Source organism: Chiloscyllium plagiosum, chromosome 38 (genome assembly GCF_004010195.1).
Source record: "Chiloscyllium plagiosum isolate BGI_BamShark_2017 chromosome 38, ASM401019v2, whole genome shotgun sequence".
Lineage (NCBI taxonomy): Eukaryota > Metazoa > Chordata > Chondrichthyes > Orectolobiformes > Hemiscylliidae > Chiloscyllium > Chiloscyllium plagiosum.
Genome location: NC_057747.1, coordinates 11,955,009 through 11,977,536, shown reverse-complemented (window position 1 = coordinate 11,977,536; position 22,528 = coordinate 11,955,009). Strand labels below are relative to the sequence as shown.

The 22,528-nt window shown below is 40.9% G+C and overlaps 1 protein-coding gene across 1 annotated transcript in view; it reads left to right on the top strand.

Moving 5' to 3' along the window:
• Positions 1–20,050, top strand: part of LOC122541823 (stromal cell-derived factor 1-like) — a 32,217-nt gene extending 12,167 nt beyond the window's left edge. The window contains exons 3-4 of the mRNA XM_043678846.1: positions 12,945–13,022; positions 17,728–20,050. Of these exons, the coding sequence (XP_043534781.1) occupies positions 12,945–13,022; positions 17,728–17,743 (94 nt within the window). The 3' untranslated portion in view covers positions 17,744–20,050. The remainder of the gene's footprint in view (positions 1–12,944; positions 13,023–17,727) is intronic.
• Positions 20,051–22,528: the final 2,478 nt, after the last annotated feature.

Below are 22,528 nucleotides of genomic sequence, written 5' to 3'. Positions count from 1 at the left end.
AGAACATAGAAGAATACAGCGCAGTACAGGCCCTTTGGCCCTCGATGTTGCGCCGATCCAAGCCCACCTAACCTACACTAGCCCACTATCCTCCATATGCCTATCCAATGCCCGCTTAAATGCCCATAAAGAGGGAGAGTCCACCACTGCTACTGGGAGATCTATGGGCAGATGTGCAGTAATCAATACCTTGGATCCCTTAGTCATGGAGATCATAGAATTCCTACAGTGTGGAAGCAAGCCATTTGGCCCATTGAGTTCACACTGACCCTCTGAAGAATATCCCACTCATCCCGATAACCCTGCATTTTCCACAGCTAATTCACCTGGTCTCCACCTTCTTGGACACTATGGGCAACTTAGCCTGGCCAACCCACCTTACCTGCACATCTTTGGACTGTGGGAGGAAACCCACACAGACCCGGGGAGAATGTGCAAACTCCACACAGACAGTTGCCTGAGGTTGGAATCGAATGTTGGTCCCTCACACTATGAGGCAGCAGTGCTAACCACTGAGCTACTGTGCACGTACCCAGATGCATATAAATCCAATCTTTGTACCAGCCTTTTAGGTATGAAATGAGAGCAAGAACTTGAGGGTTCTCAAGGATATAAATAGCTTGGCAGCTCCCAGAAGACCTGGCACAGACTTCTGAGATGCTGTACTGATGAGAGACCAATAGATGGAATGGAAACCCTTTTCTGCTGATGAAATCAGCTGTGTAATGATGGGCTACTCTCAACGTGTGGTATGTGCAGTTTGTAACACTGTGAACCCCAAACTGAAATTGCTGGAGAAACTCAGCAGGTCCAGCAGCCTGTGTGGGGAAAAAAGCAGAGGTAATGTTTGGAGTCCAGTGGGTCTTCATCGGAACTGCCAGCAGCTCAGAAATACTGGCAATAATGCTGAAGGTTGGGGTGGGGTAAAGAGGAGGTGAGTGAATAGATGGAGATAGATGGTGGAGTGAGAGTGAGAGCAAGAGATGAAAGGGGTGGGTAGACTGTAGTGATTGTAATGAGAATGGCCAGGTGGACCTCACTGAATAAGAGTTCCACAACTGGGGCTGTTAATCTGGTCCTATCTGGGAGCCCAGGCTGACAGGTAAGGACAGGAGTATCAGACACCATGTTCACTCAGAGAACTGGCTCTGAGGAAGTTGGGTCAGCATCAAGGACTCTCCATGTGTAAGTAAATAAAGGGTTGCTTTGTGATGGGATGTCGGCCTCTTCGGAGTTATTTCACAAATAAGGAGATTATTGATAGTAAGCCAGGACAGGACAAGCTGAATAAATGATAACGAGAGCCAGGCGTACCAGAAACTGTGTAGTCTGTACTGAAAGCAACTCATATTAAATGATAATCAGAGTAGGAGTAGGTGAGAATGAGTTGGTTGTGCTAAAATCAACCCCGGTCATGGCCAGGTATCGGGTGGGTATAGATACCAAAAGACATAATCAGGTTCTTGATACTCAATGTTGAGTCCTGGGGACTGCAGAGTACCTAAGGAAAGATAAAATACTGTTCTTTGAGCTTATGCTGAAGTTCACTGGCACACTATAGCAGGCCTGAGACAGAAATTTTGGTCTGGGACATGGTAATACAACTAGAAGCCTGAGGTCAGTTCTGCGGACAGGATGTAGGTGTGGAATGCAAAGTGGTTACCCAGTCTACGTATCATCCCTTCAATGTGGAAGAGACCGCATTGTAGACAGCACAACTCTTAGCACTGGGGAAGACAGCTGTGTGGACAAAGCCTACAGCCTGGACTGCAGCATGGATAATGTTCCAGGGGAAACTAGTAAAGTGGTGTGATCTGCCACAGGTGACCTTGACACATTTGTGGGTAGATGATTGAGAGATCCTTGGAAACAGCTAAAAATTTGATGCAGCCATCAGCTTGATGGGATAGGAAGGCCACCGATGGCCTCATGTTGGTGGAATCTAAGTAAGTTCAAAATGAGTCAAATGCCTGGGTGCGTGTCCCATTGTGAAAAGTATCTTGGTTGCACTATTGCATTGTAAGCCAATACATTCCAAAATGAAGCATTGAAGTGCAGAGCTATATTGTAATTGAGTGAAGATGTGCCATGATGGTATGAAGAGGGTGGTATGTTTCTGATGCCAGCCTTTGTGGACTGCAGGTGATTGTTGCCCATGGAGCCTGCTTTGAGAATGTTGGGACTGCTGTCTCAGATGGAAACCCCGAGGACTATTGCAGTGAGTTGGAGTCACTAGGCACCTATTCTGACTTTCATATTGGAAATTGTTACTGTCTATTTTCTGTCTAGTGGGTGGGAGAATGGGAAACTCTGTCAGTGAGGTAAGGTTCGCAACTAATGGCATGCTAATACATTCAGCTGGGACTGTACTGCTCATGAGTGAAATTCTCATCTCATATTACCCATGACAAATTACATTGAGCATATTAATGGAAGAATACCTAAATGGCATGCGTGAACCTTTATAGCAAAATAATTCATTGATGCTTTCTAACATCATTGGTCACTCCATCATTTATAGGAATTTGGTCTTGCTACTTAGCACTTGCACCACACTGATGTTTGTTCAGTGGATTCTAAAGAACATTTCACAGTCTGAAGTCAATACCCAATGATGGACATTCAGGATCCTTCAATAGGCCCAGACAAAATAAAACATACTTTAGACATCAACATTCAAATATTAGTTAATGATAAGCCTTGAGATTAAGTTTTGCTTTTGTATTTAGGTTTGCAGATTAGGCCACAGAGCCATGAACTGAAGTTTCAGATCATTGCCTTGATAACCCCAAGGCATAGACATGCAAATTAGGCATTTCATAACACAGACTTGCTATGGATCAGGTACTTGCCAAATAACAATCCTTCACTGTCAACTTTTTGACTTCGTTGGACCGTGAATAAGTAATAGGCCTCACGTGGAAAATTATCCCATATTATTGATGCAACATGTCGCGTCTTTCTATTGGAGCGTCAATAGTCTTTGTTTTGATGAAGAGATGGAAAGGGGAGGAAGACTGGTGGAAAGCAGCAATGTGTTAAAATGTGTTCAGAAGAAAGGACTTGCATCCTACCACATCCTGAGACTTCGTCCCAAAATTTGGAACATGTTAACTCTTGGCATGTCGTGTTAGTTCAATGTGTTGTAAAAATATTTAATTACTATTTTAAGGAGAGGTAAATAGGCATGTGGTTTCACTTCTGTGAAGGTAATGTTTTAAAGATGTCAGAAAGTCATTTGGAAAGCAAACTAAAGTCATTGGAGTGAATCCTGTAAGGCCCTGAATGACATGGCAAATGTGAGAAATTTGTGAGAATTGTACGGGAGGTCAAGTGAAGCCTGACGTGACGTTGGAAGCAGCAAGTTATATTTTCAACAGATTTCCAGATGTCAAGGTGAGATTCACACTTGTGAATAATGAGATGCCTATTAATGAAGATTATCACTCATCAGCACCCTCAGTAACACCGAAGGTTGCTATCCCATCGTGTGATGATTGAAATTAGGAACACCCGACATGACAATCAATCAGAGCAGATATCTGGTAACTCCAGCTCACCGCTTACTCTAACTCACTACCCAGTATCTTGGAAGTTGCCTGATGTCTATATCCTCAAGAAGACTCATGTTCCTGCTGCGTCTGGATGCCGTACAGAAACAAGGGCTATTCTCTGCAACCATGGCTCATGAATCCATTATGTAACCCTCTGGCTAAGGTCAAACGTCAGGACCATTGTGGTGCAAATGTTTGGACTCCTGAAGAGGTCCTGCTGACTGGACAGCTTTGGTGCCTTGCAATACACTCCACACAAGCATGCTACATAATACCACACAACATAGGAGTGGTCATTTGGCCAATCAAGTCTGCTTTGCCATTTAATGATGGCTGATAGGTTTCTCAACCCCATTTTCCTGCTTTCTCCCGATAATCTTTGATCCTCTTTGCAATATCTATCTCTGTTTTAAATATACTCAATGACCTGACCACCACAGCCTTCTGTGGCACTGAATTCCACAGATTCACAACTCTCTGGATAAGGAGGTTTCTCCTTATCTCTATTCTAAAGGTCTTCCCTTTACTCTTGATCTTAACCTGCTGTGTTCTTCACAGCTGGAGTGGGGAATGAGGAGATGTGATGGATACTGAGGGAATGTGAGGGTGGGAGGACTCTAAGGAGGAGGAAGAGCAGAAGAAACATCACCTTATGCGAAACAGAATGCAACTGCATTAGGTGTAACAAGCCAGACTGGACCTAAGTGACAGCTGATTGCAGTAGATGTGAACTGGGTCCAGTGAGTAATCATTGACTGTCAGCAATTCATTTGCATTTTGGGATAGAAATGCAGCATCTGTTTGTTTGAAATCTGTTTGCTTTGATTTTCTGATAATAAAAGTGAATGGTGCACATTCTTTGAAGGCTTACCTGTCAGTGATGGTTCCACAGTGAACAATGACCTGATGCTGGGCTCCTGTGGATACTGGGGAAATACTAACAGTGTTACAGTGGGTTTGTCAGATGGGAAGGGGATGGGATGGGAACAGGAGAGGTTGGTGATCTGGCCCTTAACTGGCAATTGGGTTGGGAATGTGAAGTTGCAAGTGAAGGAAATGTCAGCTGTGCTGTAAGAGGCATTGGTTTATGGCTGTTGTACCACTACATTGATGCTGAAGGCCAAGTGCAGAATGCCAATGCTTACAGATTAGAATACTTACAGTGTGGCAACAGGCCCAACAAGTCCACACCGACCTGCCGAAGCGCAACCCACCCAGACCCATTCCCCTACATTTACCCCTTCACCTAACACTATGGGCAATTTAGCATGGCCAATTCACCTAACCTGCGCATTTTTGGACTGTGGGAGGAAACCGGAGCACCCAGAGGAAACCCACGCAGACACAGGGAGAATGTGCAAACTCCACACAGTCAGTCGCCTGAGGCGGGAATTGAACCCGGTTCTCTGGTGCTGTGAGGCAGCAGTGCTAACCACTTTGCCACTGTGCCGCCCACTTAGCTGGGTGCATTACCTCGTCCAAGATGGTGGTGCCGACAGGGATGATGGTCTATTCCACTTTATCATGATATTGCGTGAATACATCCAGCTATGGGAGAATTAGCTCAGCACTAGATAAGTGGAAAGTCATAGAGGTAGAATAGATAGTTGATGGGGCACATTTTGGATAATAGCATGAGAGATACTCACTAAGCCTCATGAAGAAAGACCCTTTGTGAAACACAGAAGAGTGATACTAAGTTAAGATGTCATAAAAGTCAGCCCACCATTTTCAAGAAGATAGATGTGTTATATCACAGGGTAAACTCTCCTGCTTAATTTAAAAGCAGCAACACAGAAAAGATTTATCCCATGTAGTAATCTGTAAAAATCCGAGTGGCCAAGAAATAAACTTGTTAATTTTATTTTAAAGTATAACAGAGAATAATTAACTCACCACTATTTACAATTTCTTCCTTTAACGTATCTTTTAGCTTCCCTTCTATTACACCAGCCTGATAAAATTCCCAATTAAGATTTATAAAACCACACTTCTTATCTCAAAACCAGGCAGCTTTCGTGCTTCTGTTCGGATCTTCCTATGTCTTCTTTTTTTCTTCTTAGGAATTTCTGCATCACAGGTTACTGATTGAAATGGTACTTTTAAGAGAGTTATTTTTCTAGCAGTCTGTGTACAAACTGAGATTGGCAGTTCTCCTCTCAACTGTTCAATTTTCCCCGGTCTTATACCCCCAAAGCATCGGATTATGTCATTGGCTTTTAAGATTGTCAATATACTCAATTCAAATTGGATTGGAGTTTGATATTTTTCAGAGTATAATTTAAACTGATTGGCCGAATTTGAATTTGTTTTTGTCTCCAGGCAACAAGCTAATCAAGTTGTTCGACTAAGTGTTATATTGTCATCGTATTGAGAACACTTGGTGCTGTGTTTGGTAGTTCTACTGCTTTTAACTCTCTTCAAGTACACCCACGTCTTCATAACAGATGACTTAATTTTAGTACTCATCAGGACACACCTGTAATGTTAACCAAGACCTTATGATGTTGAGCTTTTATAACATGCAGAGCGAGCAGACCAGGGACTGTAGTTCAGCTGGAGGAAAAAAATGTTAGGTTTTCAGTTCAGAAGCACAGTTTCATCCTAGCAGAAGAGCAGGCTAGTTTACAAGGTCTCTGAGCTGTGACAACTCATCTAGAGGTTCTCAAGCTAACAAAATTCTAAAGTGTTTTCGGCCATCAGAACTGCAAAGGAAACCAAGCCCTCAGAACCAGAATGAAGTTTCAATCAAAATTGTAATGAGTCAATTTCGTAAGAAATTAGAGTTATTATAAAAGTGACACTTCACTGGGATTGAGTAACTGCGAAAGATATCATAGCTTTCACTCTGTGATTTGTGTTGCCAGTATTACCACCAGCTGAGAGCATAGTAGTGTTCTTGAATCCTTTAGCTTTCTCCACACAATTGCTGGAAGAGTAAGCTTCCAACATTACAACAGAGGCATTGGAGCATTGTATATTAGAGGAAACTGCGTTTTAATCAGTGAGATTTTTGGATTGTGAAAGAAAGAACGAAGAAGGAAGGTGATTTAGACTGGCTGAATTCAATGTCAAGACTGGAATAGAAAGAGTACAAGAGAGAAAATGGGTTAAGAAAGAAACAAAATCAGACAAAGAAAATAACTTAACAAATATCTAATTTTGAAGTAAATGATTTTTTAAAAAATCCAACAACTTACTACATGGCAGCATGATACTCCAAACTTTTAATCTTAAATTTTTTGTGTTGAAGAGATTGATTGAAAGTCAATGTTATGTTATTATTAAAAGGGCATTTACTCTTTTACTTATTGGATTTATACATTTTGCATGCTTAATGTAGTTCGTATGTAAACACAGCAATTTCATGTAAATGTTAATTGCAAAATAGCATTTTTCTGAAATTAATGATGCAGTTTGATCAATTAATTCAGCAACTTGTGGTTAACGACCAATTTATGATGAACTACAATAATGTCAGCAATGTACAATCAATTGCAATCCACTGACTATTTGTCCCACCCAACAAATTGTTGATTGATTTGTGCTGTAATAAGTGCATTCTGACTCAGAAATATTTGCAGCAAAATCTGTGGTTCATTTTAAATGAATTACTTTTTGAAGTATGGCATTTCTCAGCTAGCCTAATCCATAAAAAACAAAGATTATGAAACACAGGAGCAGAAATTAGGCCATTTCAGCCCATCGAATCTGCTCGACCCTCCAATTATGGCTGTAAAGTTTCTCAACCCCATTCTCCTGCTTTCTCCCTGTCACCCTTGACACTCTTGAAACTTTTTATCTCCGTCGTAAATATACTCAATGACCTGGCCTCCACAGCCTTCTGTGACGATGAATTCCATAGATTCACCGCTCTCTGGCTGAAGAAGTTTCTCCTTATCTCCATTCTAAAAGGTCTTCCCTTTACTCTATGGCTATGCCCACAGACCCAAGTTTCTCTGACCAATGGAAACATCTTCCCAACATCTGCTCTGTCCAGGCTTTTCAATATTCTGTATGTTTCAATTAGACCCTCCCAACTGTCAAATCCATAACTAACTCCATACTATTTCTCAGTTGAGTTTGTTTTAAATATAGCCAAGAATTTTGTCAAAGTCAATTCAAGATGAAAAGCGAAAATGGTCCTTCTACCTTATGTGCAAAAATGAAAACAAAATCTTATTTTACGTTAGTTCACGAATCAGTAAATCTCTTGAATAATCAGCTATTCCAAAGGATGAGGAGATCATGGATAGATTGACAAGCCACATCCACTGCCAATAACTGGAGGGCAAACATTGTGAGACTGAGATGCAGGGATCTACGACTGAGATGGTCAGCCTGTAGCCAAGTTACCATAAGTTGTCATTCGGATATCTCAGGCAGCGGCCATGGGACTGTGTTCAATTTCCAGGTTTGTTCCTGAACGACTTTGTGGTTCTATTCCACCAGCCTCAGAGTAGAGGATCAGCGATGACTGGGACATCTGGAAATACTTACTCTATCCTACCTCCCAGATGGTTGGCACTGTGAACACCTTTGTTTAGCTAAATGTCTGAGTGGATTGTTTATTTGGGTTGATGAGGAGGGTGTTGATTTTCCTGCTTATTTAGTGTCGTGGATGGATGCCAAATTGGAACGCTCCTCACTTCTGTTCAGAGCCCATTTGAGAATGTTAGGTATTTATTTATTTATAATTCACTTAATTCTGTTGCTGCGTGGTAAGCTTCTGTAGGGTCAGAAATAAAGCTTAGAAATCAATGTATGACATTAAAAAACCCCAAATTTATTTCTATTTATATCCATTAAATTCTATTTCTGTAGCCATCAAGATTCAGAACTGTCAATATAGATAGATATAGAAATCATACTTAAATTTTACTTGTGTAATAATGAAGAATTCTTCATAAAATTTCAAAATATCTGAGAGAGATTTAATATTTAAAATCAAAGTAAATTCCATTGTAGAATCATAGAATCATACAGCACGGAAACAGAGCCTTCGGTCCAACCAGTGCTTGCTGAACATAATCCCAAATTAAACCAGTCCCACTTGCCTGCGTTTAGCCCATATCCCTCCAAACCTTTCCTATTTATGTACCTGTCCAAATGTTAGTATAAATGGTATGTGGATAAAACCATAATTAAATGAGTCCCACTGTGCTGGACTGTTTATGCTGCAGAATTTCAAGTATTGAAGAAGTCAAAACCAGCTGCAGACCACGCTCCCTCTGATTGAATCAGTGGATCCTGGGGCTCATTGCTTCCGCTAATGCCTACAGTACAGCAATGACTATACGTCAACAACACATTTACATATCTGAATGGCTGTAAAGCACTTTGGATTGTCATGAGGTTGGTTCTGAAATGCTGTATACAAAAGGATAAAGGCAACATACTGCCAGATGCCGCAAATCAGAAACTTACACAGAGAATGGTGAAGAAACTCAGCAGGTCTGGCACCTGTGGAGAGGGAAATACTTAATGCTTTGAGTCTGGTATGACTCCTTTTCAAAACTCCTGGAGTCCTTGGAAAACACTCTGCGCTCTCTCCAGTGCATTCATATATTTCCTTAAAGTGTGGCCATTTCCGCTAAGAACTGAACTGGCAACGCTCAAGCTCACTTCACATTAGTTAAAACAAAAGCCCCAACTGGGAAAACTAATAGAATATCATCATGTATTGTGAGGAGAGTGGAGTACAAAAGTAGATAGCTATTACTTAAATTATACAGGGCACTGATGAGATTACATCAGAAGCATTATGTCCAGTACTGGTTCTCCCTATTTAAGGAAGAATGTTAATGTATTGGAAGCAGTTCAGAGAAAGTTTACAAGATGTGCATGTGGAATGGGTGAGTTGCCTTATGATGAAAGATTTAGCAGGCTGGGCATGTATCTAGCGGAGTTTGGTGGAGGTTGATAGAAGAGTGAAAACAAACTTGATTGCAACAAAACCCCGAACGGGTCTTTAGCAGGGTCTTTGCGAAATGGAAGTTTATTTTTGTGGGAAAATCTAGAACTAAGGGATCGCTGTTTCAAAATAAAGGATCAGCCATTTAGGAGAGACATTAGGGCAATTTGTTTTCTCAGAGAGTCGTACATCTTGGGAACTCTTAAAGATGATGGGAGCAGAGTCTTTGAATATTGCTAAAGCAGAGGTAAGTAGATTTCTAATAAGTGTTATGCACCAGACCAAACCCCCTCAAAACATATTCAAGAGATAGTCTCGATCCTAACTTTTTCTTATTTTAAAGATAAGTGCTAGGCTTTGCATTCCAGATGCAAATTACCAGGGTTAAAGCACATTTTCTTTGTGCACTATAATTAAAATACAACAAATGAAAGAAGAAATTGAAATACCTTAAACCTGTTGGAAATCTTAGCAAAATATTAGATTATTTAACAACGAAACAGTAACTGTTCCAATATATTAAAGTTCCCACAAACACACCTTGGACAATGGCAAATTCAGGAAAATAGATCGTCTCACAGGCAATTCTCTTGTCCAGGAGGAAAACATCAAGAGAAAACTCAGCGAGAGAGTAGCGGGGAGAGATGTATTGCAGCTTCCATACTTAGCTTGAAGACCCAGCAACAACTACTACTGAAAACTAAAAATCCTGGCTCTGTGGGAGCTTGACCCATCCATTTGGGTTACTTCTATTATTCCAACCATTGAAAAAAAACCAAAGGCCTCACAAACGGTTTAGTCTAGTGGCTGAGTAGACTTCTGAGTGCCTCTGCCTTAAAGCCTCTTTTCAAACAAAAATACACCTCTTAAAGCCACTGCATCATTTCGTAACAAATGGGTGAAAGCAGAAAGTCGGAATGTGAAGGCATCAGATCAGTCATGATCTTAGAGGATGGCAGACTAGGCTTAAGCTAAATCCCCAAGGTAGGCTATGGACCTAGTTCTGGGCGGTGGAACCAGTGTAGATTTAGTGTAGCTTTGTTGGGAGAGACTTGATGGCATGAAGGGTCTCCTCTGTACTGTACCATTCTACGATATTAGATGTCGCATCTAACACATTTGCACCATCCAATTCCCTCTTAACTGAAGCATTTCCAAATCTTTCGTTTTGAAAATTATCAACTGTTTTATTATTGAAAGGCAGGTTGTTGGTGATTACACACTGAGCCATGGCAAAGTGCCATGATTTTTATTGTAGGAAGGCCAAGACTGGTCCTAAATCTTTCTCTGCCAGAATGAGAACTGTACCAATACTGTTGGTACTGATTTGATCCAAATGCTAGTCAATTAGACAGCCTAGTTAACTAACACTCTGAGTAAAGACATACAGGAGATTATCATTGTTGGAAACAATTGGTAAGATTAATGTTTAACCAAGAATCTTGAAAAAGGTGACGAAATGAGTTTCTTAGTATTCAGTCTTGGGAAGTGAGTATTACTAGCTAGGCTCATATTGCTGCCCTCAAGAAAGTGTTGGTGAGCCTCTGTCTAAAATTGGCATGACTATGTGGTGTAGAGACTCCAACAGTGCTGTTATAGGAATTCTAGGTTTTTGACTGATTGACACTGAGGGACATGGATAGATTTCCCAGTCAGAATGGTGAATGGCTTAGAGTGGAACTTGCAGATGGTGTGGTTCCCATGTATCTGCTGCCCTCATCCCTCTAGATGGCATGGTCAGGAGTTTGGAAAGTGCTTTTGAAGGAGGCTTTGTGATTGACATAGTTAATGATATCAGCAAAAGAATTTAAGCCCAGAAATCAAAATGGTAAGTTACCCTAAAATTCGGCTCAGAAGCTATTATTCAAAACATGCACCAAATGACTTTGGCGAGGGAAATAAATGCAATATCAAAAATTTGCAGATGACAGGAAGCTGGGAGGAAGGGTGAGCTGTGAGGAAGATGCAGAAATGACAAGTGTGACCTGGACAGGCCGAGTATAGGAAGGTGTGAATAATTCCACTTAAGGTGTTATTGTGCCTCAGGACCCTGAGCTTGTCTTGATGAGTGTACATACTTACATCTGATTGCTAATGTTACTGTGCCTGTCTCCCCTATGACAGTGGGATGAGACAACTATTTCTACCCAGGTCAGGGCAGTTTGTCCTTCACTTGAATTGTTTTCTCCACCTGCAGTTACTTCAAGCTTTTCTAAAGCTTCTGTAAAACCTGCATCTTGAAGTTAGTGAAAGAAATCCCAGCCTGGCTCACTGCCCTCCTGACAATATTCACTCCCCACCTCCTGCTTCCAAACAATGTTGACCCTTACTCCCAGACAATGCTTACCACCTCTAGAACTGAGAAGATGATTTAACATTGCTGGGGGCAGAGGTTGGGGTGGGGGATATGGGATGAACAATTTTGGGGAGTGGGGCTGAGTTTTTCTGGGAGGTTTGAAGTAGAGAAAGGGTGTAGCATTGTTGGGAGAAGGGTGAGGGACCTATGTTGTGTTGGTGGGTGAAGGGGAGGCTTCTATTGTTGCAGGGAGAGTCTGGGTTTTGTTAGTTAGTGAGGATGTGAACATTCAGGGGTGAGGGATTGAGAATCACCATGGGGAACTTTGTCTATAAAAATGTAATTGGTCAGTTGAAGTTGCAGTCAGTGGTGTACACTCCCATTGCACTGCTGACTGCAAGATGTGTCCACTAGTAAATGAAAATATAGGACAGCCCTTTAAAAAAAAATGAAGGACCTTCAGATGTTGTGAATCAGAAACAAAAACAGAAATTGCTGGCAAAGCTCAGTGGGTCTGGCAGTATCTGCAGAGAGAAATAAGAGTTAACATTTCAGATTGCGTGACCCTTCCTCAGAACTACTCGGCAGTCCTTCACTTGTCCTGCCCTTGCATTTTTCTACGTTTGCTATCCTTTTGGGAGTGTCAGGTACAGGTTGATTATACTGGGACCGTGACCAGTAGGAAATTAGATCTACAGGCTCCTATCCAAAGTGTTTTGCGGAAGTTACAAAATGAAACGCAATGTTTTCAGTTCATAGCAAAATGCCACTGCGCTGAATCCAATTCTGTTGACTTCTTGTCAGCCCGGGAATTCCCGAGTATGGAAACAAAACAAAGCTGGCTGGATCTGGGAGTGCCCCTTAGCTCCAACATGTATCCATTGAGACTTCCCCGGCTACTCATTGGGACTCCCCCTCCCGTTCTTGGCTCAGCTGGTAAGGTCGAGGGACGGATTTGCTCCCTGCATCTCCCAGCCATGATTCCATTGTGTAGTGGATCAGGCTCAAGGGGCTGAACAGCCTTCTCCTGCTCCTATTTTTTTACGGTTTGATGTTCTCAGAATGTTCAGGTACCCATGCTGTCTGGTTTATGAGGCTTAGAAATACACCATGGCCGTAGATTTATCATTGATTTGTTTTGTTCTGCATTAAATGTGCACTTTCCTCTTTGTTTTGACAGAGCCACTTTGAAGAACAATGGTGATCAGATCTGCATTCATCCTAAAACAAGATGGCTTCGTTTCAGAAACAGAAACCTGTAAGGATACAAAAACCACGTGATTCTCTTCAAATTATATACAAATGGAGTGCCCCTCCTGTAATTGGGAGCATTTATATTAAGCATTATCAAATGGGACATCTATTTATGGTATATTTAAAGAGGTGTGTACCTTTTGGGGAAGGTGGGACCTGTACAAGAAGGGCGGGTTGCACCTAAACTGGAGGGGCACCAATATCCTGGGTGGGAGGTTTGCTCGAGCTCTTCGGGAGGGTTTAAACTTGGTTGGTTTGGGAGGGGTGGGGGTGGGTGGGTGGGAACTAGAGCTACCAATCAGATGATGGAGTAGATAGTGAACAGCCAGACACAGTGTGCAGAAACTCTGAGGAAGGATAGAAAGTTGATAGGACAAAGGTGCAGTCAGGGTTGAATTGTGTCTATTTTAATACAAAGTTAAAAATCACACAATACCCTGTGTTATTTGATTTTTAACTTTGTCCACTCCAGTCTAATACCGGCTCCTCCATGTCACATTTTAATGCAAGAAGTATCAGGAATAAAGGTCATGAATTCAGAGGATGGAGCAGTACTTGGAACTGTTGTTGTGGCCATTACAAAGACTCGGATATCACAGGGGCAGGAATGGTTGTTGGATGTTCCAGGGTTTAGATGTTTCAGAAGGAATGGGGGTGAGGGGGTGGAGGTAAAAGAAGTGGGGGAGTGGCATTTTTAATCAGGTATAGGATCACAGCTGCAGAAAGGGACGTCATCGAGGAGGGTTTGTCTATAGAATCAGTATGGGTGGAAGTCAGAAACAGGGAAGGAGCAGTCACTTTAGTAGGAGCTTTCTTCAGACTTCAGGAGGTTTCTTCAGGAGGTTGTTCAGAAAGCACTTGCTGATAGTGCTGGATAGGTTTGTCCCAATGAGGCAAGGACGGGATGGTAGGGTGAAGGAACCTTGGGTGACAAGGGATGTGGAATATCTAATCAAGAGGAAGAAGGAAGCTTACTTAAGGTTGAGGAAGCAAGGTGCAGACAGGGATTTAGAGGGTTACAAGGTAGCCAGGAAGGAATTGATATCTAGCACAATCACATTGCATTGATTTTGTCACAGGAGTTGACACTGCAACAACAGCATTTCTGCGACAAGATAGTTGTTTAAGTATTTTTGTTTTCATTTAAAGACAGACAGAAATTCCAAATTTATCCTGGCAAATCTCATTTAATCATAAACATTTGAGTCTATCCCTTCGTCCTTTTCAATTTCAACATCATTGTCGTGTAGAAATAAATGAACTGGTGAGCATTAACTAGCTGATGGTAATAAGCCCAGCTTCAGTTCAATAGTCACTCTTTAGTTTCCCGATTAGAACCTTTGAACTTATACTCTCATATGCAGTTTGAGAAGAATTGATCAATTATTCTGTGAGCAGGTCTCCATGTGAAGCCAGGACATAATAAGTCCAAGAATTCAATGGTTTATGACCTGCCAACTTGTGTTGTCTAGAATTAGCAAAAGAAATAAAAAAAAGAAACAGCAATGGACCATTTGGTCTCTCTAGCACACGCTGCCTTTCAAATAAATCACAGCTGAGTTAATCACAGCCTTAAACTCCATTTTTTTGTCTGTCCATCATGGTTCTTGCCTTCATTTTCAATTAGACATCTGTCAAATTCAGCCTTGAGTATATTCAATGACCCCTCCTCAATCCATTGCCCTCTGCATTGCATGGGAGATCCCTTATTTTGAAAATACGTTTAGATTCCTCCATAAGGTCAACGTTCTCAGCATTTGTCCCATCACATCATAGAATCAGAGTACAGAAGAGACCTTTTGGCCCAACGACTCTGCCATATGTACTCCTAAGTCCCCTCAGGATCTTAAATATTTCACTTTACTCAACTCCAATGAGTTTAGACATCAATCTGCTCAACACTTCCTCATCAGACAACCCCCTTCATCCACCGTCCCTCAACTTTCTTCAATGCTATAATATCCTCTTCAAATAAGGTGACCAAAGCAGCACGCAGTACTTTAGTTTGTGGTCTCACCAATGCCCTCTATAAGTTGTAGCAAGACTTTACTAACTCTGCATTTCACATCCACCCTTGGAATAAAGCCAAATTTAGTCCAATATCATCAAGAGGAATGACTTAGAGTCATAGAGTCAGAGAGATGTACAGCATGGAAACAGACCCTTTGGTTCAAATCATCTATGCCAACCAAATATCCCAACCCAATCTAGTCCCACTTGCCAGCACCCGGCCCATGTCCCTCCAAACCCTTCCTAGTCATATACCCGTCCAGATGCCTTTTAAATGTTGCAATTGTACAAGCCTCCACCACTTCCTCTGGCAGCTAATTCCACACCCGCACCACTCTCTGTGTCAAAATGTTGCCCCTCAGGTCTCTTTTATATCTTTCCCCTCTCACCCTAAACCTATGCCTATACCCCACAGAAAAGACCTACTTACCCTATCCATGCACCTCATGATTTTATAAACCTCTGTAAGGTCACCCCTCAGCCTCCGATGCTCCAGGGAAAACAGTCCTAGCCTATTCAACTTCTCCCTATAGCTCAAATCCTCCAACCCTGGCAATATCCTTGTAAATCTTTTCTGAACCCTTTCAAATTTCACAACATCCTTCTGATATGAAGGAGACCAGAATTGCACACAATATTCCAAAAGTGACTTAACCAATGTCTTGTACTCAATTCTCTGACCAATGAAGGAAAGCATACCAAGCGCCTTCTTCACTATCCTATTTACCTGCGACTCTACTTTCAAGGAGCTATGAACCTCCACTCCAAGGTCTCTTTGTTCAGCAACACTCCCTCGGACCTTACCATTAAGTGTACAGGCCCTGCTCTGATTTGCTTTCCCAAAATGCAGCACCTCGCATTTATCTAAATTAAACTCCATCTGCCACTCCTCAGCCCATTGGTCCATCTGAGGTAACCTTCTTCGCTGTCCACTACACCTCCAATTTTGGTGTCATCTGCAAACTTACTAACTATACCTCTTATGCTCAAATCCAAATCATTTATATAAATGATGACAAGTAGTGGACCCAGCACCGATCCTTGTGGTACTCCACTGGTCAGAAAAACAATCAGTCTGCAAAACAACCCTCCGCCACCACCCTCTGTCTTCTACCTTTGAATCAGTTCTGTTTCCAAATGGCTAGTTCTGCCTGTATTCTATGAAAGCTAACCTTGCTAATCAGTCTCCCATGGGGAACCTTGTCGAACGACTTGAAGGCAATAAGCAATAATATTATATCTTCGAATATGAGGAGAATCTGAAGCTTGTGTTTGGGGTATGGAATCAGTTAGTTGTACAAATTATGATTTGGAGATGCCGGTGTTGGACTGGCATGTACAAGTTAAAAATCACACAACACCAGGTTATAGTCCAACAGGTTTAATTGGAAGCACACTAGCTTTCGGAGAGTCGCTCCTTCATCAGGTGGTAGTGGAGGTAGTGGTGGTATTGAGCCCTCCACTATCACCTGATGAAGGAGCGACACTCTGAAAGCTAGTGTGTTTCCAATTAAACCTGTTGGACTATAACCGAAACGTCGAATCTCCTGTTCCCTGGATGCTGCCTGACCTGCTGTGCTGTTCCAGCAATAAAGTTTCAACTGTTTCCAATTAAACCTGTTGGACTATAACCTGGTGTTGTGTGATTTTTAACTTTGTTCAAATTAGTACTTGATGGGACCCTCCCACCGGTCCAAGAAAACATATTACACTGTGTGAGAGAAAATAACTGAAAGATTTGATATTTTGCCGAGACGTTTTGGTCCTTGCGAAGCCGTCTGTATTATTGTTTCTGTCAGTTTCTGGCGAGACTGACCACTGGATTTTCCACTGGAATTAACATTCAGTATGCCTGCCCAAACTACACCTACATTTTCCTTAAACACTCGGTTTGGTCTTCACGGTCAGATTTGCTGTGGCAATGGAGGGAGAAGTTTAAAATTAACAGCAACCTGATTAAGTTTCACCATTGACTTGGAATCATGGAGTCATACAGCACAGAAACAGACCCTTCAATCCAACCAGTCCATGCCGACTACAATCCCACACTAAACTAGTCCCACCTGCCTGCTCCTGGCCCATATCCCTTCAAACCTTTCCTATTCATGTACTTATCCAAATGACTTTTAAATGTTGTAATTGTGCCCACATCCACCACTTCACCTGGAAGCTCATTCCACACGAGAACCACCCTCTGTGTAAAAGATTTACTGCTCATACTTTTAAAAATTTATCTCTCCTCTCACCTTAAAAATGTGTCCCCTGGTCTTGAAATCTCCCATCCTAGGGAAAAGCCAGCTACCATCAACTCACCTATCCCGTAATGGTTTTGTAAAACTTTATAAAGGTCACCTCTCAACCTTCCGCATTCCAGTGAAAAAATGCTTGGTGGAGGTCAGGGAGAGAGTGCGCTCCTGGTGTCGGGTGTTGAGTATTGCAGGCTTCTGAAAACTCCAGCATGCAAGGAATGTAATCCAATTCTGCCAAAGGGCTCAGGGGTTACTGCCTTGGTATATGTGCCATGCTTTAAGATAAGTATACCCAGAGTGCCACAGTTTGAATTCCATTGCTTGAAGAAAACTGATTTAGCACATGATCAAAACTAAAGGGAATTAAAATTCATGAAGCTTGAGATGTTTCAGTTCCATTAAGTTTTGATGCTAGGATAGTTGCTAATGACGGCATCCATTACTTTGCAGGAAATCCATGATGTAAAGGCTGCGAAGATGTGATGATCCTCAGTGCTGATGCAACTATAGAAAAATGAGGCACCCTTATGTATTCTATGCAGACTGCCATCATGCACAGTATATTACCTAGTAACAAGCTGTTGAATGTAAACCCTTACTATATGATTTACAAGTTGAATATCTATATCGAAATACATTGAGATCCGTGTCTTCAGCTTTTCTGTGACGACCACTTTATTAGCCGTTCGTCTACATACGTCACACCTACTTTAAGTTTTAAAACTTAAAAAGAAACTAAAAGAGCAGAGCACTTGCATCACAGTTAAAGAGAGTGCTTCAATCCTGTCATTTTGTTGACCTGAAAAGTTGCATTTTGACACTGCAACTTGCTGGCTTTGCCTCATAATATACGTGAATCAGGCGATACAACAGCTTCTTTAAAATAAGTGAGCTTTGAACACGGTCAACTTCACATAATCTCAAAGATGAAGTTACTGCAGAACAAGCCAAGATCATTTGGAACTCCCTCCAACCCAGTTGTGAGTTCAGTAGGAGTTGAATGGTAATGGCTGCTTCCCCTGAGAATCTGTCGGTCTCCCACTAGGATCTTAGCTGGCGCTGGACTGGTGGGATTTAAGTTTAATCCACAAATTACACGGGCACACTTGCAGAGTTTTTGCAGAATCCTCCACTCTCATTAATACCAAAGAGTTTGCAGGAATTGCAAAGTTTTGGAGTGGTGAGGTAGAACAAGGTATGCAATTTAAATGCCACAGCAGTGAAGACTTCTCACTCACTGCAAAACAGATACATCATTCCACATCAAGGCCTTGGCGCCAAAGGGGAAATGATGCATCCATCCCAGTGGACAGGGGTAAGGAAACCTAACAGGAAAAATAAACATAGTGGCAGTCAATGGTAGACCCACAAAACATTAATAACAGTCAGAATGTTTAGGTAAGAAGGTAATCTCTTGGCGTTTTGGTCTGCTTCTCGCAAAATATAAACACATGTTGATAAAGCCAAAAAAAAATATTTTCCCATTAATCGTTAATACATGTAAAACAACAATCAAGCTTTAATCCTTTCTATTTGTAAACTTTATAAATTATACAGAGAGGAATGCAAAGTGTTCATTTGGATTAGTTGTAAGTAAACTTACCTCCAAATCAAAAAATTATGTCCTGGACCAGGAAGTGACCCCAAAAACCAAGACTGACACCGTAGTGCTATACTGAGGTGATCTGTTGATTTCAATCCCCTACTCGTACAGATGTTAAACAACCCTGTAACAATAATCAAAGAAGATCAGATGTTAAAACCCTGGCCCACAACAGGTTAATCAATCATCTACCTCACAGCAGCTTAAAGGATCTGGCTGTGTGCAAAATGTGTTTGCGATGATATTGACCATGTTTCAAATTATTGTGTGCAAGATGCTCAGTGGCACTTAAAGCTGTGACAAGATGATTTTTGTAATTCTGGAGGACAATTTCAGTGGAAAATCTTTGAGTGAAGAATCCCAAAATGTAAAGGGATTTTTTCATTGGAATAATATGCATGAGAAAGCATTTAAATCAGTTGGAATACATTTTAAAATACATTAATATCACATAATTTGAAGCTATTGACAATAACATATATACTGCAATTATTGTTGATATAGATTCCATTATGTTAAACATTACCAAGATCTGGGGTGGGAGGGACGAGTCAGATTTATTTAGAGAGATTTGAAACAGGGTGGTCTGAATAAAAACTGGATTATTTTCAGAAATTAATCTATAATACCCCAGGGAACAAGTATGTTCTACAAGTCGGTCAATATAACCATAACTCTGCACAATGGAACTGATTTCTCCTTCTTACATAATGATCTGTAGCAACTATTGATTTTGTCCTTGAATATTCTACATTGTTTTCCAAATATTTCACAAGTACGGTAACAAGCCGTAATTGGGAATTCTGATGCCTTTCTGTCTGACTGCATTCTTGAGTCAGGTTTGCTCATTGTGACACAATACAATGCTACTTTTATAGGGTTCCTTCTAATTCTTTCTAAATTTACAAAACCTTTGTGCTGATTCCCAGGAGTTCAGCTTGCTTTGTTTCTGGCCTCTGTCTAGTTTCCTGCCCCGAATCTCTGACTGTTGCAAAGGAAAGTGAAGAATTTGTGCAAGTTATAAGTTGCTTTCAGAAAGGTTTATCCAGATATTCTCTTCTCTGGAATTCCCTAAAATGTGGAAAAGAATCTGATTACCCCAGAAACGCTTTCTGTCCAAACTCTGCTTTTGAATAACAGTTATATAAAATAAAAGCATTTTGAACTTAATTTTTGCCTATTCATTGAGTGTGTTAATTGTTGTAAGGTAGAAATTACTGTTGGAAACATTGTCATTAAATTTGACTCTGTTATTTTGTCAAAGGCTTTAGTTTATTTAAAATAGACCTATAATGCCTACATTAAGACAAAACAGTTCCTTATGGGTTTTTTAAATGATAAAACAACTAACTTCTATCCTCAAGCAAAGTAGTTTTGAGTGAGAGGAAGAAAGAAGAGAGGATTGTCTTGTGGTTCATTGCACAGCATCTCTACTTTGAATCAGAAGTTTTGGAAAAGACCCCATTTCCATCATCTTTAAATAAAGTAACTGAGAATGTACTTTTACCAGTAATTCTCTGAATTATGAAAGTCTTTAAATGCTGTTTGTACAACTTCTCAGGCAGGTTAAGTGATTTAAAGACACTTGGTACGAGCATATGTTCTTTAATGAGGCTATGCATTTTCAAAAGCATATATTTTTGACTGAATACTTACTAATATCACATCATCTATACTGAGAATTGTTTTTAGGAGCTCACAAAATCAACACAGATGGCTTGACTCAATTAAACTCAACTATCAAGAAATATCTCTCAACACATCATTCAACTCCTTTTAATGCATAATTTGAGGATGCTAATTCTTCTACCTGGAGCTCAGTCTGCGTTGAACACTCTTAGACCATAAGATGATAGAAACAGAATTAGGCCAATCAGCCCATCGAGTCATGTAGTCACCTACTTCATCTCAGTTTAGTTAACAATATCTTACGTTGATGTGATAGCTGTGTGTTAAAAGTAAACAAATATATTAGAGCAATCGACCGAGAGGAGTACAAATAGAGTGGAAAGTTGAAACTCCCTTCATCGTGTGGTCATAACAATTATGAGGACCGTAAGAAACTGGTACAGTTACATCTGCTTCTTCTGAAACCAGATTGGAACTCACTGTCTGTATTACAGACCATATATGAGATCAGTAGAATAAATGGAGTCAATATAACAGAAATATTAACCCCTTCTGAACCATTACCTTATACAACATTTACATAAAGAGCTCCATAAGATCAGTTTTAAACTTGTTTGTTGTTATTTTGACCTGAACGTATTGTTCTAATTTCATACTTTAGGTTGGGGTAATTTTCCAGATCCATTGTATTGCATGTTTGTTATGGCATCTCTGCAAGATGCCCCAAACCAGTTAGACTGTAAGAACAGAATATGTGGGACCTGAGGGAGGCCATTCAGCCCATTAAGTCTGCTTCACCACTCAGTGAGATTGCTGTTGATATGATATTCCTTAAATCTACCTCCCTGCCTTTTCCCCATAACTTTTGATTACTGATTAAAAATCTATTTTAGCTTTGAATATACTTAATAAACCAGCCCTCAACATCCTTTTGTGGTAAAGAATTTCACAGATTCCCTACCCTTTGAGGGAAGAAATTCCTTATCTCTGTTTTAATTGGGTAATCCCTTTCTCTGAGGTTACACCCTCCAGCCATCAACTCTCACACAGGGGAAAACATTCTCTCAGAATCTACTCTGTCAGGCCCCCTAAGAGACCTATGTGATTCACGAAGATCACCTCTCATTCTTATAAACTCTAATGAGTATAGGCCCCAACTACTCAACCTCTCCATATAAGACAACTCCAACAGTTTATGCAGTTTTCTATAGAGAAGACCAATGCAAAATATCTGTGCAATTCATCTGCCAATTCCTTACTTTCTATTATTTATTGTCCAGTTTGACTTGCTGTAGGACCAATATTCACACTATTAACTTTTTACTACTTCATATATATTCAGAAACTCTTGCTATCAGTTTTGATGTGTCTGACTAGCTTTCTTTCATACTCTATTTCTTTCCCACATTCTTAATGCTTTGGTCATTTTTTTCAAATAACACATATTGAGCCCTTATGGAGAAGTGACACTGAGTCTAAATACAATCTCTCCACCTCCATCCACCTATTGCACTCTCAGCTACCTTGCCCCCAGCCCCACCCCATCCCTTCCATTTATCTCTCTACCTCTGAGGCTCCCAGCCTCATTCCTGATGAAAGGCTTTTGCCTGAAACATTGTTTTTCCTGCTCCTTGGGTGCTGCTTGACTTGCTGTACTTTTCCAGCACTACTCTAATCTTGACTCAAATCTCCAATATCTGCAGTACCCATTTTCGTCTAAATACAGCATCCTTATCCTCTCTCGCTCTCTCTCTGGTTGAGATATATGTTATTTCACTAGCATTTGGTATTTAGATGTAGCTTTGTTCTGTTTGCCCAGAAGCTCACTGGGGAAATTGCCTGAATGCAGGCGATCGGCCTTTAAGTAGGACACGATTGAGGCTAGTGGTTCACAGACCCAATTAGCAATAAGTATTGGTCGGATACTCTGTCAGCTAGTTGATTTCAACCTTCTGTTTTGTTAGTATCTGAAGCCACTGCTTTACTGTTTGTTCCATTATACTGCTCATTGGTTGCAGC